The sequence below is a fragment of the Aspergillus aculeatus genome, assembly GCF_001890905.1.
Source record: "Aspergillus aculeatus ATCC 16872 unplaced genomic scaffold ASPACscaffold_1, whole genome shotgun sequence".
In the NCBI taxonomy this organism is placed as follows: Eukaryota; Fungi; Ascomycota; class Eurotiomycetes; order Eurotiales; family Aspergillaceae; genus Aspergillus; species Aspergillus aculeatus.
The window spans coordinates 2,503,495-2,525,891 of record NW_017962976.1 but is presented as its reverse complement, the minus strand read 5'-3'; the positions used below and the strand labels follow the sequence as shown (position 1 = coordinate 2,525,891).

General features: G+C 54.6%; 6 protein-coding genes across 6 annotated transcripts; 4 read left to right on the top strand and 2 right to left on the bottom strand.

Annotated features, from left to right (window-relative positions):
- Nucleotides 1–9: 9 nt before the first annotated feature.
- On the bottom strand, nucleotides 10–2,416 carry ASPACDRAFT_110139 (crossover junction endonuclease MUS81). Its single transcript, XM_020195451.1, has 4 exons — nucleotides 2,180–2,416; nucleotides 1,950–2,119; nucleotides 1,467–1,882; nucleotides 10–1,402 (listed from the first exon to the last, which is right to left on the bottom strand). The coding sequence occupies exons 1-4, from the start codon at nucleotides 2,269–2,271 to the stop codon at nucleotides 314–316; spliced, it is 1,767 nt and encodes a 588-aa protein (XP_020061367.1). The 5' UTR covers nucleotides 2,272–2,416; the 3' UTR covers nucleotides 10–313.
- A 563-nt stretch (nucleotides 2,417–2,979) lies between these two features.
- On the top strand, nucleotides 2,980–5,241 carry ASPACDRAFT_21357 (DUF3292 domain-containing protein; the record flags this gene model as incomplete). Its single annotated transcript, XM_020199022.1, has 5 exons — nucleotides 2,980–3,273; nucleotides 3,325–3,534; nucleotides 3,591–4,102; nucleotides 4,159–4,386; nucleotides 4,446–5,241. 5 exons carry the CDS (start codon nucleotides 2,980–2,982, stop codon nucleotides 5,239–5,241), a joined length of 2,040 nt encoding a protein of 679 aa, XP_020061366.1.
- Nucleotides 5,242–6,527: 1,286 nt separating this feature from the next.
- ASPACDRAFT_1851978 (putative C6 transcription factor) lies at nucleotides 6,528–9,430 on the top strand. Its single transcript, XM_020197226.1, has 4 exons — nucleotides 6,528–6,836; nucleotides 6,944–7,076; nucleotides 7,149–8,227; nucleotides 8,289–9,430. The coding sequence occupies exons 1-4, from the start codon at nucleotides 6,719–6,721 to the stop codon at nucleotides 8,942–8,944; spliced, it is 1,986 nt and encodes a 661-aa protein (XP_020061365.1). The 5' UTR covers nucleotides 6,528–6,718; the 3' UTR covers nucleotides 8,945–9,430.
- A 1,570-nt stretch (nucleotides 9,431–11,000) lies between these two features.
- ASPACDRAFT_38593 (uncharacterized protein) lies at nucleotides 11,001–11,754 on the top strand (the record flags this gene model as incomplete). Its single annotated transcript, XM_020200468.1, has 3 exons — nucleotides 11,001–11,083; nucleotides 11,245–11,357; nucleotides 11,480–11,754. 3 exons carry the CDS (start codon nucleotides 11,001–11,003, stop codon nucleotides 11,752–11,754), a joined length of 471 nt encoding a protein of 156 aa, XP_020061364.1.
- Nucleotides 11,755–12,319: 565 nt separating this feature from the next.
- ASPACDRAFT_74551 (uncharacterized protein) lies at nucleotides 12,320–15,245 on the bottom strand. Its single transcript, XM_020204245.1, has 7 exons — nucleotides 15,095–15,245; nucleotides 14,840–14,969; nucleotides 14,638–14,762; nucleotides 14,303–14,583; nucleotides 13,289–14,247; nucleotides 12,845–13,219; nucleotides 12,320–12,760 (listed from the first exon to the last, which is right to left on the bottom strand). The coding sequence occupies exons 1-7, from the start codon at nucleotides 15,115–15,117 to the stop codon at nucleotides 12,593–12,595; spliced, it is 2,061 nt and encodes a 686-aa protein (XP_020061363.1). The 5' UTR covers nucleotides 15,118–15,245; the 3' UTR covers nucleotides 12,320–12,592.
- Nucleotides 15,246–15,683: 438 nt separating this feature from the next.
- hir3 (putative transcriptional corepressor of histone genes (Hir3)) lies at nucleotides 15,684–22,184 on the top strand (the record flags this gene model as incomplete). The annotated part of the gene is made up of 4 exons (XM_020200467.1): nucleotides 15,684–19,972; nucleotides 20,022–20,244; nucleotides 20,300–20,455; nucleotides 20,514–22,184. 4 exons carry the CDS (start codon nucleotides 15,684–15,686, stop codon nucleotides 22,182–22,184), a joined length of 6,339 nt encoding a protein of 2,112 aa, XP_020061362.1.
- Nucleotides 22,185–22,397: the final 213 nt, after the last annotated feature.

Below are 22,397 nucleotides of genomic sequence, written 5' to 3'. Positions count from 1 at the left end.
TATTCCAGACGAGGGAGTGTGTCTATATAGCTTCGTGGTAATCATCCGAAACACACTATGTAGACCTCGGCATATTTGCGAACTTGCTGTTCATCAGGTGGAGTTCGGACAAGTGATGCGAGTATTCTTCATGCTGCAATATCTATTTAGTGTCTAAGTCTATGGCGTTTGATGCTATCAACACAGCCTAAGTCAGTTCGATACCCTGATAGCTAGCAACAAATGTTCCAGCTTCACCAACCCAAACTCGGCCACGATATCAATACGTCCGGAGTCCAATGCTGATGAACGACCAAAGGCCAATCTGTAACACCTATCCATCCTCACCCCAAACCTCAGCAATCTTCTTGCTCAAGACCTTCGCGATCTTCTTCCGCGTCACCAGTGTCTGCATCTGATCCGAAACCAAGTTCTCTCGGTCCTTGACCCCCAAAGCCTCGAATGCCTGGACAAACGCCTGCGGGGTCGGCCACCGCCGCTGTATCTCCAAGGCCTTCTCGCCCGTGACGCCCCGGATGCACATGAGCATCTTCAGGAAGACATCGCGCAGCGTCAGGACGTCGGATTTGGAGGTCAACGCCGAGAACGTCGAGAAGGTCACGGCGAAGGTCGTGCTCGGCTTCTCGGCGCGGAACCGCTCGAGCGTCTCGAGGTACGACTCCGAGGACGACAGCTGTCGACTGGGGATCAACGCCAGGGTGTGAGACGGCGGTGCTTCGCGGGACGCGGCACCGTACATCTTGCGCAGCAGGCAGGTCATTCGCGCCAGGTAGCGGATGGAGTCGTCCAGGTTCTTGGTGCGCTTCACGAAGTAGCCGTTCACCACCTGCGTGGACGCGATGGCGGAGGCGACCATTTCGTCGTATTTCGAGGTGACGGTGGGGTCTTGGCTGAAGGTGAATTCTTCGATGAGGTAGATGACGTTCTTGATCCCGGAGCGGCGCAGTCGGAACTTCTGTTCGTGGAAGCGCCCGTCTTTCATGGAGCCGATGAGGTCGTCCAGGCGTTTGCGCTCCACGATCCAGTCCAGCATGATCTCGTCGCCTTCCTCGCCGTACTGGGACAGGAACGTGGGATCATGGAACTTGGCCACCCACATGACATCGCCGAGCTCGAGGGCGCGCACCTCGGGTGTGACACCTTTCTTGCTGAGTTCGTTGGCAAGGTAGTCCCTGTCTCGGGAGGACCGCACTTCGCGAACATCCAGAACCAGCTGGACCGTGAAGCTGTTCGGTGGGATCACAATCGGAGTGACCATTCCATCAAACGCCGTATCAATTGCATGAGGGAGCTGGGGATTTTCAGGCAGTGTTTCGTAGCCGATGCTCTCTTGCCGTACAGCCTGTGGTACGGCACTGCTGGGTGCGCGATCAGGAATGGTACTGCTTGCCGCGGGCTGAGTCTAACCAGGAAACCGTGTTAGATAATCGAGAACTGCAGGCTCCGAGATGCCAGAAAAAACTCACAGACTCAGCTCGGAAAGATATCGTTCTTTGGCTCGGGTCTGACGGCGCAGCCGCCTTGATTCGTTTGGCAACTTCCCAGCCTTCCTCCGTGAGAGCGTATCTCTTCAGTGGGCGGCCGTGATCGTAGACAAGCTCCTTCTGAAGGAGGGTCTTCATTGACGCCCACGCAGTATGGAATTTGGACGAGTCGCTCGGGGCTGTGAACGAAGTCTCGCAGTGCGGCTGCGCTGTCTCAATTAACTGTGATTTTGTCATGCCCTGGGACGCATTCTCTGCCAGGGTCGAGAGAGCCAAGATAATCGCGTAAGGACCAGACCGCAGAGTTGGCACATATGGCTTAGCCTTGGTCTTCCGAGGTTTCTTCGCAGGCTGGGTCTCGGTTGTTCCCCCCTCGTCGGATTTCCTTTTACTCCTAGCTGCCGTCGATCTTAGAACGAAACAATATCCAAAAAGGCGGTGGAAGCGTAGAAGCATAGAACCAACATTTCTGGGGGTGCTCGGGCATGGGAAGGCCATTTTCCTCGCAGTGCTCCTTGAGCTTCTCCGTCAAGCGATCACATAGTTTCGGACCCAATCCATTGAGTTGTTGGGCTTCCGAGGGGTGTTGGAAGACCAGTGGGCAAGCTTTCATAGAATCATAGGCCTTCTTGTACCTGTCCAAGCGTCAGTCAATATATCCACCCCCCGGAGATCTAAGACACTACACTACTCACACGATCGCTCCTTTGCTATTGCGCTCTCGTGCCTGGTCGAGCCATTCTTTGATCCACCCCAGCAACAGGGGATTGGCGCATGTTTCGCTCATGTTTCGGCAAAGCTAGACCCCATGGGCAGACGGCAATTCTCGATGACACGCCAATGGAAGAGATGAAAGAAATAATGTCATCCCCACATCACACCTGGATTTCCGATGGACAGCTTGCGTGGCCACTTGCGAAGGTCTGGCCCTGCGAAGTGACGTTGTGGCTTGGACCTCAACCTCGCTTCCAACGCGCTGGCCGAGAGATTCACGCGTATTTCCTCTTTCGGCGAATCGCCACCTGTGGCTGGTGCATGATATAATTGTGGCTCAACTATGGCGGTGCCGCACCCCTTGAACCTTGATTGGTTGCGCGGGTGACTATACTCTTACACCAAAGGTACAGGACCAACTGTACTACAAGACCGAGTTGCACGGAAGTCAGGAGTTGGAACGTCGCACAAGAGAAAAAGGTTCAGCCGAAAGGAAGTCAATTGCTTGCAAATAGCAAGAGTGGAGTTATAATAGGTACGCATATGTCAGTGAGATCAAGCTAAAAGTTCCCCAGCAAGATACAGGAACACCAGTTCTCCGATCTGCGGGCTTGACTGGCTCATCATGCGATGACGTCGATTACCCACCCTCCACCTCCCACCTCGCCCTTCAAAAGCCCTTTGACATGCGCCAACTCCGTTCCTCCTCCCAAGCGTATGCTGCTCGACTCCGCTCCTAATCCCTGCTAATGTGTGGTCTTCTCGAGGCCCCATCTGCAGCATGTCTCAACTTAATACCACCAACAACAATGCACAGCAAGTATCTTACAGCACAAAGAACAGTCGCGCAGGCATCCTAGACGCTGAGCGCACCACTGCCGACGTTTCCGGTCCCACCGACAGCCATGTCTTGTCCAAAGTAGACCAGGATGAAAAGGGTCTCGCCCAGAGGGCTGGGGATACCGACACTATCACCGACGTGGGATGGGACAAACCGCCGGAACAAATCCACGAGCGCGTGGTCTCAGGTTTGTCGAATGAGGATTTATGGATGCTCATCCGACGATTCAACAAGGTAATCATCTCTGAACCATTCTAGAAGAGCTCTGGGCACTGACTCGCGCAGCAAATCTACTATGTCAAAGCAATGCCGGAGGCTCCCCTCCAGCGGCTCGACCTGAATCGCGCGGAAGACGAGCAGTTCTCCCCGGACAAACTGCGAGCAACCCTCGAGCGGTTCTATACTAGTATTGTCGTGTCCTTGACTGGCTTCGTCAAGCATATTGCAAGACTGCGTTCATGGCGGGAGCGCAATCGGACGGCAGGATTCTGCATTGTAGGTTAAGATCGAAAGGCCGTTGCTATTAGCAGTAACATTGACTGGCTCACTAGGTCTACTTCGCTGCCTGGATGCTTGACCTCCTTGCACCTACACTTTTCGCCGTTCTTCTGGTCCTGGTTGTTTCTCCTCAATCTCGCGAATTCCTGTTCCCTCCTGCGCCTATTCCGTTGGTAAGCACGGACACAGGGGGTATACAGAAACCTAAGGCAGGGGTTTTAGGTTCTCACGACAGTATAACGGGGGCACCGGAGAAGATGAAGGGTGAAGCTGCCGAAAGAGAGGCATCGAATCTCATCACCAGTGTTGCCAGTGTCGCCGTGGGTAGCGTCGCCGGCAAACATGACCAGGGAACTCCCGAAGATGCGCCTATCGAGTCATCGGTGCCAGATGCCATGGAGATAGCTACCAGTGCAGCGGATGCGCAGACTGCCGCTCACGGAGAGAGCACGGATGAATCTCACGATAAAACCAAGGAGCCCATGAGGGATACAGTCTACAACGCTGCAAACCTAGCCATGCGCATCCTTGCCGACATCATTGACACCTACGAGAGGTTTGGCAAGTAAGTGATCCCGTATTCACGAATCCTCAAGGTGATCCGTGGTTGACGATCGGCAGTGCTCTGTCTCCGACACCTCCCTTCTCCATGATCACTCCATACTTCCGGTTGGCGAGCGTGCTATCAGTAGGCTTCCTCGCGTCCCTTATCATCTCCAGCCACATGTTCGTCAAGATGAGTACCTTTGGCGTGGGCTTTGCATTCTTCGGTGACCCAATCATCAGACGTGGAGTGGCATACCTGAATCGTGAATTCCCCCGCTGGGAGAAACTCCTCGAGCTACAGAAGTATGCCTCCCTCCAAACCATCGAAAGCATCATTTCATCCACTGACATTTACGCCACAGCTCCCTCCTCAAGGGCATCCCCACCAACGCCCAACTCACACTAACCCTCCTCCGTATCGGCGAAGCCAATGGCGCCCCTCTGCCCCCTCCCCCATCCCACTCCCTGCACGCCACTCCCGATCAACCCGCTCACGTCCGCAACGAGGACATCAACCTCGACGCGACAGACGAAGAGATCAACGCGGCCATCGCCCCGACGCCGCAACCGCAAACTGACTCGACGCAGCACGAGATCCACCCGCAGCCTCCCAAGAAAGGATTCGCGAGCCGGATGCTCGGCTTCTTCCGGGGCACGACAGCGACCGGCATTGAGAGCAAGCTGGCGGTGGACCGGGCTAAAGCGGCTGTGGGCTCGAAGCGGGCCAAGGGCCGCGTCGGTGTGCTCCGCAAGAAGGGCCAGATCACCCTACCCTCGGGCCCTGTGCAGTTCGACGGCCGCTACCGCGGAAAGCACGGCGTGCTCGTTATCGACCAGTCGCAGTCCCCGCCGCTGCTGTACTTCACCACCGACCAGTCGGTGCAAGTCGACGACCCCACCTTGGCGCGCCGCTCCAAGAGCTCCGTTCTCTTCACCATGCCCGTCTCCGACATCCGCGAGATGCGCAAGGTGGGTGGGCTGGGCTGGAAGGGCAAGCTGGTGACCGGTTGGGCGGTTGGCAGCAAGGAAGTGGTGGACGGCCTCAATCTGATCGGCAAGCTTCCGGAGCAGAACTATCAGCTCACGGCCATGAAGACCCGCAATCAGCTGTTCAATCGGCTCGTGGCTATTGATGGACAGGTCTGGGCGAGCTACTAAGCCCCTCTCGCGATCGTGCGGTTTGCTAAGGTGTTTCTTTCTTTATTCAGGTTTGGAAATAAGTATTTCCCGCTTTCTTATCACCCCTTCGTTTGCGACAGTCGGTACCTGAATAGGTGGAGGGTTACGTGATACTTCAATGGATATGGTGGAGCAGTTGATGATCGATGCAGGGGAAGAAGGATGGATTTACATGTGACCATGATTTGCTTCTGAATGTCTTGTATTTTTCTTCACTTTCGGCTTGACGGGAACGAGAATTGCAGATTGTACATATACGCTTTGATGATAACGCCAATGCCAGAATTTCAATTTATCAAAACCCTTGAACTGATACTGTACCGTCACGATACACCCAACCCACCACCATCTCGTACTTACCACCGAAAAATGCATCTCTGCTCTTAAATTGATTTGCAGGTCATTCAAGCAGGAGCGAGGATGCCGGGCATGCTGGCGACGAATGTTGTTGTAAGTGGCCAGGATAAAGGAGTATCAGAGGTGACTCCAGTTAGCTTTTACATAGTTATTCAGTGATTTCCGCAAACCTCTCGCTGGGTGGAGTACGTCGATATGATGATGATCGGACTATCCTCCGCAGGCTCGCATCAACTCCGAGATGAAGATTATATCTTCTCCACAAGCCCCGGATTTAACCCGGAGACATACTTATCCTAAGAAGCTCTCATGCTGAGCTTGGTAAATGCTTGTGTCATGGAAATTGTCAGGACCGAAGTGCGCGAGGCCACTTGGGTTTGGGAATTGGGCTGGTCGGCGAGATGCGCTAGTTTTCTTAATCTCGAAAAATGACGGCAGAGATCGGAAGATGTCAGCCACCACGGCATTAGTTCAGTGGAGGCGCCACTGAGCTAGCTTGCATAGTTGCCTTAGAAGTGTGTTTCTCGTTGGACGGAGGCTCAGTTTCTTGAAGATGGAGGAGGTGATGGTTGAAGATTTGCCAGTTTGCGGTGTTACCCCGCAGTGTTTTCCCCAGATCCCGTGCCTGAAACACCGTCTGGATAGGAAAAATGTCAACAAATGGGAGGGTTGGGTTGCTCAGGAGATCGCAGTTGTGGCACAGGTGCACTCAGGCAGTTTTTTCTCTTTCAAAACGAGAAGAATGGTAGTGAGCTATCGCATCATCGACTTCCATGGCGGGCAGTAGAACCCAGAAGCCTGAAGCTGAGGTGTTGAGGATCAACAGGGTCGAGTCGAGTGGATTGAAGCGGGGTTGACCCGCCATCGTCACCTCCCATTCTTCTTTTTCCCCACCTCAATTCAAACGTCTCTCTTCTGCGACCATTCTGCTGGTTGCCAGCTCTTTGTTCTAAGAGGATTTAGGATTTCTCCCTTCGTTTGTGCCCCTCAATTAACGGGCAAAGTTAGTGGATCGCTTGTAGATCCTCTTCGCCAAACTGCCCATCTTTGCTGGCTGCATAATGCCGGAGTATCCCCGATTCATCGGCAGTCGAACACCATGAAGCGCTCTTCACATGAAGCCAATCTGGACGAAAGTCCACCCCAGCATAGCCGACGGCCGTCTCTTATCCCTGATGGTCGACCCTCGGCCCCAAGGATCTCCAAAGCTCGCGCGTGTGAGTTCCCCTGGTTGCAATATTTCCTAAGCCCCGCCTTCGGTTCCACTCCCTCCTTATGGCACTACGGAAAGCTCTACACGCCAGATACTGAACTAGTATTTCAGGCGCGGAGTGCAAGCGACATAAGATACGTTGTGAGTTCAAAGCAGGAGAAACAAGCTGCACAAAATGCACACGTAGTGGCATAAAATGCACGGTGAACGACTTCTCCCAGAAGTTTGTTGACGATGATGTGATGTAAGTGTCTCTCTGGTTTACACTATATTAGCTGTTAATGTACGGTCCACACTGACACCTCGAACCACTCAGGTGGAAGTCGCAAGCTGCAGCCACAATCCGACAGCTGCAGGCGGCTGTCTCGCATCTTTTGCGTCAAGGAGGGTTCTCAGAGCTTTCATCGTTTGCTGGCGGCGGTGACAACCAAAGTGGCACCAGTCCTGCCGAGTCTCAGTCTGACCTGCAACCTTCATATGATGGGTCGCCCGCAACCAAACAATCGGCTGAGCCGGGGCTGATAATGGATGTTACACGCGAGCCTTCTCAGGAACCGGATCTTCAAGATCGCGAATTAGTGCCAGCGCCCATGCGGAGTCTATACGAAGTCACCAAGCTGCGCAACCTGCGGAATAATCCCATCGAACAACCCAAAGTGACACTTCTGGAGGAGGACTTCATCTCGCGCGGGTTGATCTCACTTCACGAGGCCGAAGAGCTCTTTGCCTACTTCAGCAGGACGATGAACCAGCTGCTCTGGGGTGGGATTATCCTGGTTCATCGTGATCTGACTTCCGTCCGTCGGGCTTCTTCGCTTCTCTGCACTGCCGTCCTGACGGTTGCAGCACTTCATATCCCGAACCGTACGGAGACGCTGAACCGATGCTACAACGAGTATGTATCACTTGTGTCCAGCATGTCTCTGACACGGTCTCACACCCTGGATGACATTCGCGCGCTCTGCATCGGGGCGTTCTGGCTATCGGAGCTGAGCTGGAAGCTATCCGGCCATGCCGTTCGCATCGCCACCGAACTAGGTCTTCACCAGAGCTACCATAAGATGATGCGCGGTCACAACGACCAGTACGAGCGTGCTCAGCTCTGGTACCTGATGTATGTGTGCGATCACCACTTCAGTATCGCGTACGGACGACCACCCGTGATCCACGAAGATGCCGCTATCAGAAACTACGAGGCATTTCTGCAATCGCCGTTGGTCGTACCGGGAGACATCCGGCTCATGGCACAGGTGGCGCTGTTCATGATTCTCACGGAAGCTTACCGGACTTTTGGAAGTGATACCGAGCAACCATTCACCGAGGAAGATTTTGGTCAGTTACGAGTCTTCAATGTGGCCATCGACCAATGGCGGCTGCTGTGGCAGCCACGATCTGGTATGTCCTCGCCTGGACAATGAATTTTCTACGCTTGCTGACGTATCTGCCCCCGGTATAGGCGATAGCCCTTATGTGCGGACCTATCCATCTAAAGGGGTAGTGCTTCACTACCACTTCGCCAAATTCCAGCTGAACTCGCTTTCCCTGCGGGCTCTGTCCCCGTCCAATACCCCCGTCTTCTCGATGGATCGCAAAGAGTCGGCGAACACGGCCATCGCATCCGCCATGGCGTGCTTAAATATGGTGCTAGAAGAACCCGATATCCGGGACGCAATCGTGGGAGTCCCGATCTTCACCCACACGATGATCACGTTCTCCGCCGTGTTTCTGCTGAAAGTTGCCATCAACTGGAATTCGGCCTACCTCAGCCTCGACGGCCGCCAGGTCCGACGTCTAGTGGAGCGGGTGATCGAGCTGCTGAACTGTGTCTCCGCGGGCGAGAGACATCTGACGAGGCATATCGCCCGTGGGCTCGGAAAGATGCTGGAGCGGTTCGACTCGTGGGACTCGTGGCACGCGAATGGCACGGCTGTGGCCGACTCCGCGGCCGCCGATGCGAAAGGGAGCAGCGATGTCCCCGGGGGCGCCAACGCCATGGCCCAAGGGTTCCCGCCGCCGGATCTGATATACGATATGGTGGGCACGTATGGGTTTGGGTTGGATGAGAACTTACTGGATCCCAGTATGGCGAGTTTTGAGTTTCTGGCTCAATAGATGCGGCTTAGACGAGAGAAACCGTATATAGATATATTGGACTCGTCTAGGCGAACCTGAATACTGGGTACATTGTTGCCGTCTCTTCAGCGGATAGTCCTCGAGTTCAACAATACCCTCCACCATAATCGGGATGGAAGCCGGTCGGGTGTATCGATGGCCATTCAATTTTAGAAGGTCGGCAAGCGGCGACTACTTTCTCTATCACCTCCCACCCCTCTCCGGGAGAATATTCCACAGATAATTAGAAAAATTGAGGTGAGGGGAGGTTGCGATCGCGCTGTACAAGGAGATGTGGACGGCGCAGCGCACGACGGCAGATCCGGACTGGAGGTTTCGCGCTTTCCTCTTTGGGGGAGAATGATGATGAGCTAGATTAGCTGGAGCCTGGTGATTCCCGGGCAGCGGCTGTGGAGGTGGGAAACCCTGTGCGATCTGGCCCGGGAGACTACTAGTAGTCTAAGGGGATTTACCCCTGGCCTCCGCAGTGAAATAGTCGATTGACTGTTTCGGGGGGGGGCGGGGAGGGTGTTGATTATAGTAGTTAGTGTTGGGTTGTGCTACAGCATTGCTGATGTACTGCTGTACTTCATTTCAATTCATTTCATTCTGTGGTTTTTAAAGAAACTTCTTTGGTAGTACGGTGGGCTTATGATAGTTTGCATTTGTTTTTCTGGAATCTCTTTCGGTGGACAGAGGCATGGAATGTAAATAACCCGAGGCAGCTCAACAGCTGTTGCTCAATGGGACTTCAAGTAATGTAATTAAGTTGCTGGGGAGCGAGGAGTAAGTCTGTGTAAGCTTGCACTAGCCTCGGAAAGTCTGTGCTTTTCGCCAGGGCATCTCCAGCAGAGTCCGCATTGCGTTATTATTTCCCCTGCAGTAATTGAGTCTACCCTTACCCTCTTCGAGTAAGCTGCGTAATAGCCGGACCCTCAAGAGTGAGTGTGACAAGCGGTTGACATCATGAGTTTCGTTTCTTTTCTTGCCACGTCCAGAGAACAAGTTAAGCCCACTGCCGGTACCGCCCTGGTAAGGTGGATTACAATGGCTGCTATTGCCCCAGAGTGTCTGTGCGCACCCGCCCCGTCCGGTACTGTCATCCCACTTACCATACACGCCATTCACCCGCCATCTTCAGGTCTGTTTGCACTTTCTCTCCCCTCCCTCAAGCTCCTTCCCTTCCTTTCTCTTTCTCCTCCCACGCTCTTCCTAACTCTTCCTCTAGGACACTCGACTATGATTTCCTCTAATCTCCCACTCATCCATATGTCTACCTTTCTTCAGATCCAGGGGACCTGAAGTCTCTGGGAGTGTTATCGTTCCATGGTGAGCTGAGAATCAACCGACCAAGCAGCGATTACCGCGGTGATAATCGTCATGTCATCACTGCGGAGTCACTCAACTCTTGCCCAGGAACTTCTAGGCGCACGGCCTCGGCACCATTAACGCGACGCGCAATGCGACGGGAACGAGAGCCCCAGACCTAGAGCAGAAGTAGCAGCAGCTTCAGCTTTCTTCTTCCTGTTTAGCTTGTGTTGGTTTTCCGGTCGCGCTTTTCTCGCGCCGCTGCGCTGCTCCTGCTGCTGCTGCTGCTGCTGCTGCTGCTGCTAATCACTGCTTGGGGCTGACGAACTGCCGGGCTGACTGACTGACCGAATTAATGCTCACTCATCCATTCCCTCGTCCGGGACTGTCCCCTCACCCAAACTGGATCTCCCCCCCTTCCCTTGGATTGTGAGGAGGCTTGTCCTGGCTGGCTGGCTGGCTGGCCGTCCGTTTCCTCTGTTCCCTGCCGGTCGTCCCCTCTCTCTGCCCGTTTCCCTCTTATACTACCCTCACACCCCCAGCTTGCTCTTTCCCCCCCTCTCTCGTCTCCCTCTCCCTACTTTACTCTCACACACTCTCTTTCCCTCTTTCATACACCTGTTCGGTCCTTGGGACCTTTCCTTGTCCTTTTCACCATTAACTCTATCCATACAAATTCATCCACTAGTTGTGCAATTGCGCAATTGACTTGTTCCTCTCTTTCCTAATATCCTAATCACTATACATCATGTCTACTCGTAAGAGAAAGCAAGAAGCCGAGGAAGAGGAGGAGCTTCAATCGCTTCCTGAAGACAGCGAGGAAGAAGAAGAGTGAGTATTGCCCTGCCTTATGTTGCATTCGCATTCGTTGCTCTTTCCTGTTCATGGCGCATGAGCTCCCCCTTCTCTTCGCGCGCTTTCCCAGACCGCCCCATAAAGACAATCGCATCACTGCCAATCACAATTCCTATCAAGCACTAACAAACCAGCAGATATGAAGACTCCGAGGTAGAGCAAAGCGACCTTGGCAGCGAGGAAGAAGAGGAGGAGGAGGAGGAATTTGACGAGGAGGCCGAGGGTGAGGCTGAAGAGCCCGAAGAAGAAGGTATGTTTCATTCTTATCTGCCTCCCTTGCCTATCCTGTCCCTACGATTCCAGAAAAAGAGCCCAGCATAGTGATACATCTACTGAAAATATGACCATGCGCTAATTTCATATCCTTGACAGCCCCTGCGCCCAAGAAACGAAAGACCGCTCCAGCTCCTCCGGCTGACGAGGAAGAGGAGGAGGAAGAGGTTGCGCAGAGCGGCGAAAACGATGCCGAGAACGGCGTTGATGATGAGGAGGAAGAGGAAGAGGAAGAGGAAGAGCTCCCTGACGATGACCTCGAAGAGGAAGATGATACCGCAAAGGAGAGTGGACCCGCCAAGGCGGCCACGAAGGCCAAGGGAGGTGTCGTTCCCAAGGAGCCTGAGGTGGATATCGAGGGCGATGACGAGTGATCACTGTTCTTGTGCCCCGTATTATTTGGTCTTCTACCCCAAGGCAGCGATTTTGAATTGATTCTTTCAAGATGTTTGGTAATTCTCAAGCCCCGTGAGCTATCATCGTTATCTACTTCGGTTATTCCAGGGTGTTATCTTTATCATACTGGCCGGTAGAGAACCGGCTGGGTAGTTTCAGGTTATCATGGATTTCGCTGGTTGCGATGATAAACTGTTGTTTCGCCTCAGATCTGACCGACCGTAGTAAACCCGCGCTTGGGATTGTTAGGGAGAGCGGTTGGTAGATAGCCCCCCAATGCCATCAGTTGACTTGACCGCCTAGCAGAACAATACGCACCTCCTGCTGTCTGGCACAGATCTCCCTCAAGACGTTAAGCACAATACCCTCACTGAAAGATCGAACACTGTGGATCAAGCAAACAAACAACCCGACAGCAATCGAGGTCCGTTTTCCCCGTGCAGCTAAGCAAAAGCCCACCCATGACCTCAGCACAGGACTACAATGCATACTCCCATCTCCCTCATCCACCCGAACATCAAACTTGAAAACTAATTCGTTCATCTCGACTAGGAATCACATAAGTCATACAGGAAATTTGAGTTGTGTGGTATGGTGTGGGGTGGTGTGGTGTGGTGGATATGAGTTAGTTGTATTACTTTCCTCCCTTCCTTCCGGTTCTTCCAGTCCGCTCGCTACACGGCACCCGCATCGCATCCCCCGCATCCCTTTCCCCTGGAGCACCATCCCCCCTTGCATCGACCTACACCACCCAGAAACCATAACAAACCCCAGCCCAGCACGGCGCGGGAAAGAATTAGAGAACATGGAAATCATCTAACCATCACTGCCACTGCTCCGGAAGGTGGCGCACAGTTGACAGTACTGATGCGTGAGGTCGAGGACGGGTTGCGGGAGGTTGGTGGCCTGGACGATACTCCGGACCTTGACGGCGCCTTCGTCTTCGATGAGTTTGCGGATGAGAAAGAGGAGTTCGGGGGAGAACTTTTCGTGCGGTGCATTAGCTTATGTTTTGGAAGTGGGGAGGGGGGGGTAAGGGATTGGTTGTAATGGTGGGTGTGAGCATACCTCGGAGTACCACCGGTACTGCCAGGCGATCAGACGGATCAACGAGCCCAGCATGCCGCGGGTGTCGTTCTTCTTCTCGTACAGCTTCAGCACGCCGTGCATGGCCTTGGGGGCGAACCGGATCGCCAGGCCGTGCTGGTAGGCCTCGATCGCCTCGTCGAAGTGGTGCAGGCGCTCGGCCAGCTCCCCGAGGATCTCCCACTCGGTGGCCGACTTCTTGTACTCGATCGCCTGCTGCCGGTACTGCGCCATCTCCGTGCGCCAGATGGTGTAGATGCGGAGGTCCTCGTACAGGACCATGAAGAGGTTGTCGAGCCAGCGTTCGCAGAGGCGTTTGTTGCGGAACTGCGTGTACGCGGAATGGGAGGGGTCGGGCTAGTGGGTAGTTGTCTTAGTATTGTCGAGGAAAAGTATTCTTGAATCGGTGGGAAGGGGAGGACTTACATCTTCGTTGCCGGATTTGATCACTTCGGATGCCATTGATTGCTCGGGCTTTTCGATCGAACTTTCCACTTGTTCGTCCTTGAGGCCGTCGGGCGAGCCCTCGTCCTCCTTCTCGGCGCCCTCCGTGTTCGCGTCGTTGTCGTGGTGGTCGTCCTCATCTTCCTGCCCATCGCCCCCGTTGACCTCCGCGGAAGTGCGCGTGTTGCTGCGCGTGTGCTTGGAGGTAGAATGTTGGCGCTCAACGCGGTATTCCTCCTCCATGACAAACACTTCGCTGCGGATCTTGAGGAGCTGATCCCAGCCGATGGCCGCCGCGACCTTGGTCAGAAGGTTGTAGGCCTTCAGGAAGGTTCCTTGGTAGCTAGCTGCGTGGAGACGGCGCAGGGAGGGGTGGACATAGTCGGCAGGGTCGCCCTGGCGCGGTTGTCCTTCATCGATCTCCTCCAGCATGCTCTCGGCAAGAATAGGCAGCATGATGCGCGTTGGTTGAGGCATGCGCGGGGTGTCTTTATCTTGGTAAGTGAACATGGGGCACGAGTTCAGAGTCAACAACGCGAGATCCCATTGCTCTAAACCGACGTATACTTCGGCCAGTCGGGCCCAGGTGCTGAATTCACTGGGAGCGGCGGTGACCGCCCGCTTGGCACACTCCAAGGCCATCTCGCCCTCGCCTTTGCTCTGGCAGAACGCTGCTTGGCAGTCAAGCAGGGCGTAGTCCATCGGCACATCCTGTAAAGCGTCGAAGATCAGTCTCACCGCTTGCACCTCCTCATCGGCCATGATCAGAACTCGGGCCAGAAGCGACGACACTTCGACGTCTCGTGTGCGCAGCTTCTCAAACAGATTGATGCCGGAGGTGTAGCGTCCCGTGGTTTGTATGTACTTCAGAAGACCCGACGTCAGATGGTTGCTGACAGTGTTCGGCACTTGCGTCTCCGGATCGGAACTCAGCTGTCGGCCTAATATGACAGTGTCAGCGATGTACCACGGTGGAAAGATAATGAAGAGGCATACCCAGGAAGAACAGTCTCTCCGCGGCGTCGAGGAACTTGTGCTCCATCTCAGTATTCGTCACGGGGTTGAATCGCCGGACTCCCACGATCTTGCGAATTGAATCGCCGCTGCCATCGTCCGCGTAGGTATATGCTCTCAGAATCCCGCAAAGAAAGGTCTCCAACCACAACGCCTCCGTCGCAACCCGCTTGTCGCCCCGCTCATCGATACAGTAGCTTTCCAGACTGCCCGGGATTTTCACTTCCACGCGCATGTCGAGGTGGGAGAAGGCATTGTAACAGCTGCGTAGACATTAGCACACCTAGACTGGCAGATGCTTCAACCGATGGCCGAACCAGTAGATCCCCGAAACCACTTTGTGTGTCTTATCCAGCGGGGAGAAGGTGAGTGTGTTGACATAGGCGGCCAAGCTGGCGGACGACGAGGCATCGACACCGGTGACATGGTGATAGACTCCGGTCTGTGATTGTATCGCCGCGAAGTCAGCTCTTGTTATCTCTGCGCACTCCGACCGGGGTCGATCGACGTCGAACGTACCTGGCGATGAGAGCTGGTCTTGGGTTGTTTGACCAAGTAAACCAAGTCGGGCGGACCTAATTCCCGAAGGTTTTGGAGAGATTCAGTGCGTGCATCGACAGCGGCGTAGATGTCCTCCTCCTCATAGATCCTAAAGACATTCAGGGGGTTGTCAGTGCCAGGTCAACAACGGTGGGCCCAATTGAGCTGTAGATAGCGAGTCCGAGTCGGCAAGAACACGTAAATGGAGGGGTGGGGAGAGAGGGAATGCCTTACTCAGGCACTGCGGGCGCGACCATGGCGCAGGCACTTGATTGTAAGGGGACAAGCAAGACGAGATAAAACTCGGGTCCTGGAAGCGATACGCCCTTTTCAGAGATCAAACGACAGACAAGAAAGATAGCGAGGCGCACAGCGGGAGACTGGCTGGGCTTCCAAGTGCAAGTCGTCGTCACGGCCGCGCCCGCCGATCATCAATAGGGAAATAGTACGGAGTACCTCAGGCAAAACATAGTACGGTACCTCAGGCAGCAACTGCCACGGGGGGCAGCCGGGCCAGGTACCGCCTTTCCTTTTTGGGCACACGCGCGATTTCATCTAATGGGCGGAATGCGTCTCACTCGCGGCCGGCTGGCTCTAGACCCACCCGCTGGTGCAACAACCACTCCATCAATCACTGCCATCCTTCCTTCTTGCTTTCCTTTTTGTCTTCCCAACTACTTCCGGGGTTTGTTACTCTAGCGCCCTCTTCGGTCGGAGCTGTGCTGTCTGAGGCCATTGCAACTTCTTGCGATGCGGCCGGTCAGCCTCAAGGCTTATACCGCAGTTCGGGAGCTTTGCGCACCCTGAAAATCACACCGACATCATGTCGAGCTGGGCGGCGCTCAACATCGAGCCCGATGAACTAATCGAGGAAGAGGTCGACGATACGAAGGAAATTCAGATTGAGGAGGCGCTCAAACTGTACCAAAATGCGTTGAAGCTTCATTCCCAGGGCCCGCAGTTCTATGCGCAGGCCGCGGAGGCCTATGATGCCCTGTTAAACTCCGAGATATTCAAGTATCCTGAGTCCATCTCCGACTACAAGCGCGCCAACTTGCAGGATTCCGACCTCCCCATTGACTTCGCTGCAGGCGCCGGAGCTGCAGAGGCGCTGGCGGAGTTCGACATCAATGACTCCACGTCGAGCACTTTGATGCAGACCATTTACCTGGCTTACAAGAACCACGGGCAATTCCTGTTGGACGCTCTACGCGCGGCCTTGGAGGGTCAGGCTACTGATGTGCAGGATGCTGCGGACCTACCGTCCCAGGTCACTGAACAGGCCAGCGCCGCTCTAGCAGCCTTCGCGGAGGCGCTGGAGCGCGATGACTCCGACCTCAATCTCTGGAGACAGAGCGCAAGGCTCTGTAGCACTCTACAGAGCTATCGTCTCACGCGGTACTGCCTGGAGAGCGTCCTGGCAGACGATGAGAATCGTCTGGAAGTGCGCACGGAGCAGCTAGGCTTGGAGGAGACGTTCGCGGAGGAGCGTCTGCGTGAAACTCTGTTGTCGGTGCACGACCGACTCTCCGTGTCTCAGGTTCCTCTCAAGAAGCCGAAAAAGGCCCTTCTGAAATTCCTCAGGAGGCAGGCTGATCCCTTCCCTTACCTTCCGGCACTTCCACAGCAAGTCGAGGATCTCCATGCGTCGAAGTCTCACCTTTCCCCACAGAGTTCACGTCATGAAATCAGGCCCGTCGGCACTACATGGGCTGCGCTAGGTAAAGCCATACTTCAGTCACTCATTGATGACGAGCTGGGTGTAGCAGAGATCAAACCTGGAACCTCGGTCCAGATATCGCTTCCAGCTCCCAGCCCCGAGCTCAAGAGTACCATAGAAGTTGCCATTCCCGTCTACCATCCACCGGCAGAGGAGGCGGACTCACAAAGGCAACAAGCCAGCCGTGCGCCTGCTGAATCTGAGCAGGCTACAGATGGCGCTCCTCGCGTGAAATCAGAACTTGCTGACGACCATTCCTCCATCGATCAGCGCGCAGAGAAGCAGCTCATGGAATCATTAGAGACGCAGTCATCGGAGCCCCCCGGTCCGAGCACTCAACCAGACAATGCGAACATGGAAGAAGCCAGTACAAGACCCCTAACAGGAGGTCGCAAGCGTTCGTCTGCATTTTTCCAACCTGACGATGTCGATAATCTGAGGGCGAAGAGCAGAAGGACACGGCTTCGAGAGTCAACCGCGCACGCAGATAGTTCTTCGCAGGCGGTGGACTTGGCTGCTGACTATGCTAAGTTCTATGATGATCGCCTCGAAGGTTATGTGCAGGCGGATGACTCGATGCAGTCAGCTGTCGGCCCCTTGTTGGCCAAACTCGGCGTCGAAGATCTCAGCGACATCGATGAGCTCAGAAAAGCCGTGCGGGCGATGGTTGATCGCAAAGAGTCGGCTGATATCTCGGCTGACGAGTCCCACGAAGGCCACCATCTGGTCGGGGATTTGCTAGACGCACTCCGAAACTGGGATGAAACAAGATCCCAGGTCACCTACCAGCTCGACAGCCTGTCTACTCTGCAGGATATTCGAGGAATGGGAAACTCCGGGCTGGCTATCTTCTTGGAACACTCGAGGAAGTCGGCCAGGAAGCTGGGGGTGAAGCAGGCTCTCGCTGATGACGAGAGACTTTTCAGACTCACCACGAGCGTGAATGATGAGCTTATGCATGTTCGCGATGCTGCCCTTGCCTGGCTCAAAGCTCTATTAATGCCGAAATTTGCGAAGCATGCGATGAATCATGTTGTGCCACGGAAGTGGCCTGCAATGGAGTCCGCATACACGTCGCTGCAGTGGCCAGAATCACTGAAGGAGACTGTGGTGCAGCTCATACTGCACCAAGACGAGTTTATCTACGAAAGCATGCACGAACAGCTGCAAAGCCTTGAGACTCAAATTCTCACAGGTCAAGCTGAATCCACATTTTCATACACGCTTGCTCATTTCTCTGATCTGGAAATGATCCAAACACTTTTTGAACTTCACCTTGACATATACGCGTCAATTAATAATCCTAATAGTGAAGTGGATGGAAGAACGAGGATTCAGCAGCGCGATCGCTTGGGGAGATGGAGCCTCCTCGCACGTACTGCTTTATCACACTTCCTTGACCACAGCCACGCTAGCACAAGCTGCCAGGAGGTCTTTGCCCTGCGACACATATGGGCATCGACTTTTCATTCCAATATGGCCAGTGACATTCACCGAGAGCATGTATTGCTCTGCCTTCAGGAGCTAAAATTCCTCTTTGAACGCTTGAAAGATCCAATAATTGGCCTTGTGAACAATGCGATCATGCCTGAACTGTCTTCCGAGGCTGTTGACCAAGAGATCTCGAAGCTCAAGTCCATGGACTTCTTCATGAAGATCTTTAACCCCAGCTCAGAGGACCCAGTGGATCTCATTGAGACCATTGAACCTATTCTCGAGCCCGCATCTTTTCAATTCGAAGGTATCGACGAGGGAAGTGAGCTACTTGAGCCCAATTCTCAAATCACTGAGATGAGTTCTTTCCTGGATCGCGGCGATGCCACGCTGAGACTCTTCCTCTGGCGAAGACTACAGGATGCTTACAAGAAGATTGATTATCCTCCCAAGGTCATTTCTTGCTACTTGCGCAGCATCGAAATTATAATGAAAGAGCTTCAGATCTCATCCGAGTCGGACGAACCCAGTGAGCACCGTCAAATCACCCTCCTTCGGTGGCTCAAATCGCTCGATAGCATCTTGAACAAGACTGTAACAGCCGTGCTCCTGGACGCGGACAAAGCATACGAGTGCTTTGACATGGAACATTTGAAGGCTTCGTTGACTGCAGTGGCCTCTCTGACTAGACTTCTCTACGGGTTCTCATTGTATGAGGACCTACTTCGCGTCGGTGCGACCACAGGCCCAGAAGTCCGCGGCGCGCTATCGAAGTCTCTAGAGAGCCTCAAGGATAGACTGCGCGAGATGCAGGTCCGCTGCTGGATTTTGCAATACACACTTGTAAAGGAAGCTATGTCTCAAGAAAAGGAGGAGTTCGAGACCCCTGCGGAAGATCGAGTGAACTACTTGCGAGCTGTCCATCAATGCCTGGGCATTCGCTTCATGTGCAAACTGTCTCACAAGCAATTCCTGAAACTGATGAGATCGGAGCTCTTCGCTATCGGCGTCAACGATGACACTGAATGGGACATATGTCAGCTCCTGTACGACATCAACGGGATCAAGTGTTCACCCTTGTATGGCGAACTGGACGACCACAAATGCCCAACGGAGAAGCTGGATCGCGCCACGGCTATCACTATGGTGAACTTGGTGATGAAACAAGCCCAGCGATTGAGCATCAAGGACTTGTCGAAGTCCGAGTTGAAATCCACCATTGAGAAGATGCAGCAGGCCATTGGCACTACCAAGTCATCTCCTCCTTTGTCATACAACAAGCGCATCACAAATGCATATCTGAAGTCTCCAGTCAACCCTTTGGCGCTCTTCCGATCCATCCAGGGCGTCGCAAGCTTATCCTTGATCCCAGTGCCAACCGAAAGTGCTATGATCGCTCGGAATGGCTGGTACTTCCTCCTTGGATATGCGGCTTTGACCAGGTTTCGGTCGCAGAAGCGCTTGAGCCCACTCCCGACAACTGATCTTGATGATGCCGTCATGTGCTTCCGACAGGACATTGAGCACGGAACGGCGCGATGGGAGACCTGGTACAGGTTGGCGCAGACATACGATTCGAAGTTGGAAGAAGACATCACCTGGACAGCTGACAGAATCAACAACAACCGGGCGGAGCTGGTAACATGGCAGCGCTATTCCATTCATTGCTATGCCATGGCCATTTCGACGGCCATGGGAAACTCGGATCCAACACCAGAGACCCGCGAGATGCTCGCGGACCTGTTCACAGATTTCGGCACTCGCCTTTACTCGTCCTCTAGGGAACCACTGTCTATGGGCGCATTTAGTCTCGCAGACTTCACACGGCATTTCAGCAACGAGGAAAGCCAGAGCATGTATGAAGGCCGACCTTTCAAGGAGATGAAGCTATACTCCGTGTGGAATCTCGCCAGCTACCTTCTCAAGCGGGCTCTAGTCGACAAGCCCAAGAACTGGATGTACGTGTTTATGATTCTGTTTTACCTGCAAAAGACTAACCGCATGCAGGACTCATTACATGCTAAGCAAGTGTCTCTGGAAGATGTTCAGCTGTGATGATTCCGTAAGAGGGCCGTTCAAGCAGCTCGATCTAGACACTTTGTTGGACTCCCTGCTCGATGCGATTGACGCTCTGCCGCAACGAAGGGATTCGCGGTCGGAACCGATATTCGAACCTCACTACAAGCTTGTGACTGTAGTGCACAAGTTGGTTCGTCGCGGAGCCTTGGAGGTATGGACACTATGTGCCCGACACGCTCTCATCAGATGCTTACATTTCCCTACAGCCCGCCGACGCCAGCAAGACGCTCCTCGCTACGCCCTGGGCTCGCAAGGTGCAGCCGCCGGAAGACAAGGCTTCCTGGAAGCGCTACATCTCCGAAGTACTTCGCAACCTGAAGAATGCCGACAAATCGAACTGGCACCATCGCATGGCGTACCGAGTATGTTTGAATGTTTCGAGTTCATGCATACCTGGTGATTCCGCTGACCTCTCCTTAGGCTGCACGAATCCTCTACGAGGACGACGAAGACTCCACTGAAGCTGCGTCCGCCGCCAAGAACGAGCTCACCCAGCAAATCGTCACCAAGACCATGACCATCCAAGTCTGGAAACCGGAACACGAGCGTCCCGGGCGACACTTCGTCTACACCACACGATACGCCTACTTCTTCGTCTCTCTCCTGGACCAGCTCGACGACCGCGCCAACCTGGACCAACTTCTCCGCCGTGTGCGCAAGAAGCAAGGTGACTTTGTCAACCACGCTAAACTCTGGGAGGACATGTGCCTCACCTACGCGGGGCTGATCCGGCGTGCCGCACACATCGACGAAGGACACGAGGAGAGTGTTTTCAAGCCCATCGGCTGGGAGGAGTTCGTCGCCAACACGGCGCGCCTCGAGGGCCTGACCGACCTAGCGCCGGGCAGCGAATCCCTGCTGGAACTCATCCGCGACGCCATCGAGCTCAAGAAACTCAACAACAACCTGATGAAAGTCGCCCTGCTGGAGGACCTGATCGCCGACGTCTACTCCCGCCTGTACCAGATCAACATGCCGCAGGTTCTCGAACAAGCCCACGAAGAGACCAAAGAGCGGCTCAAGGTCGACCCCACGGTCCCTGGCGGTGCCGCAGCAGGCGGCGGCGGCATGGGCATGCTCAACAGCGACGGCGCCGCCGACACCACCAACACCCCGACGCCGCCCACCTCCGCCCCGGCCTCGGAAGCCCCCGCCCCACGCGGCCGCACCAAAGGCATCGCCCGCCGAGACATCCAGAAGCGCTCCGAAGCCATCGTCCACCGCAAAGTTCCACCCCGTCTACCCACCACTTCCGCTGCCGCCACCACCTCCACCTCTGCCGCCGCTGCCGCTGCCCCAGGCACCGCCGCAACAGCATCAGCAGCAGGAGGAGGAGGACCAGGAAGTCGCAAGACCTCTACCACGACAGCCACCGACCCTATTACCACCACAACCACCACCGCGGCGCTCAATCCCCAAACTCTACCCGCCACCGAATCCACCACCGCAGGCCCGTCACCCCTGGAGGGCAAGACCGGCGGCCGCCTGGCCGAGGACTTGGACCTGGCCTCGGGCCAGCAGAGCGACACCATCCCCGCTAGTCTGCACGACAGCGCCGACGACGAGAGCGAGCTCAGCGAGATGGACGACGAGAAGCTGTCCAAGCTCACGACGGAGCGAAAGTTGTTGTTCCCGAACCTCCGGGATGGGTCGCTCGATCCCGAGTCGGAGCTGGAGGGGCTGGCCAGTGGGGCGGATGGGGAGGATGGGGAGGATGTGGATCTGGAGTTGGGTGAGGGGGAGGAAGAAGAAGAAGAAGACGATGAACGGGAAGGGGAAGAGGGCGATACTATGGTTGAGGATGTTGATGTTGATGTTGATGATGAAGGTGACGGTGACGGTGAAGGTGACGGTGACGAAGGGAATGTGGAGATGGAAGGGGATGAGGAGGAAGAGGAAGAGGTAGAGGAGGAGGAGGAAGAAGAAGAGGAAGAAGAGGAGGAGGAGGAGGAGGAAGGCGATGGGGAGGATGAGCCCCTGGGCGACGCGGAAGGGAACGAGACCGCCGATGATGCGGACGCGGACGCAGTTCAAATCGAGATTGCGGGCACGGATGATGAAGATGAGAATATGACTGAGGCAGAGCCTTGAAAGCTTGACACCCAGAAGTTCCGTTGTTTCTTGCCGGATTAGCCTCGATTCCTCCAACTTGTATCATCACAATTCCTCATGATCTCAATAACCTAAGGATACAAAAGGTCGGCGTTGCCGGGAAGAGCTGCTGGGTCACGAGATGTCTGTGCAAGTAATGAATGTACTTTGTGCTGTACCATAGAATTTATGAACATGAATAGCAACACGGAT

What these genes read in the sequence shown, in the direction of transcription:
- ASPACDRAFT_110139 (XM_020195451.1), bottom strand. Translation starts at nt 2,271, where the DNA reads ATGAGCGAAACATGCGCCAATCCCCTGTTGCTGGGGTGGATCAAAGAA. An exon ending in AATAGCAAAGGAGCGATCGT is followed by an intron (nt 2,120 to 2,179) that starts GTGAGTAGTGTA and finishes ACGCTTGGACAG; the next exon opens with GTACAAGAAGGCCTATGATT. An exon ending in GCCCGAGCACCCCCAGAAAT is followed by an intron (nt 1,883 to 1,949) that starts GTTGGTTCTATG and finishes GATCGACGGCAG; the next exon opens with CTAGGAGTAAAAGGAAATCC.
- ASPACDRAFT_1851978 (XM_020197226.1), top strand. Translation starts at nt 6,719, where the DNA reads ATGAAGCGCTCTTCACATGAAGCCAATCTGGACGAAAGTCCACCCCAG. An exon ending in GATCTCCAAAGCTCGCGCGT is followed by an intron (nt 6,837 to 6,943) that starts GTGAGTTCCCCT and finishes CTAGTATTTCAG; the next exon opens with GCGCGGAGTGCAAGCGACAT. An exon ending in GCTGTGGCAGCCACGATCTG is followed by an intron (nt 8,228 to 8,288) that starts GTATGTCCTCGC and finishes CCCCCGGTATAG; the next exon opens with GCGATAGCCCTTATGTGCGG.
- ASPACDRAFT_74551 (XM_020204245.1), bottom strand. Translation starts at nt 15,117, where the DNA reads ATGGTCGCGCCCGCAGTGCCTGA. An exon ending in AGACCAGCTCTCATCGCCAG is followed by an intron (nt 14,763 to 14,839) that starts GTACGTTCGACG and finishes ATACAATCACAG; the next exon opens with ACCGGAGTCTATCACCATGT. An exon ending in TCAAATCCGGCAACGAAGAT is followed by an intron (nt 13,220 to 13,288) that starts GTAAGTCCTCCC and finishes ACTACCCACTAG; the next exon opens with CCCGACCCCTCCCATTCCGC.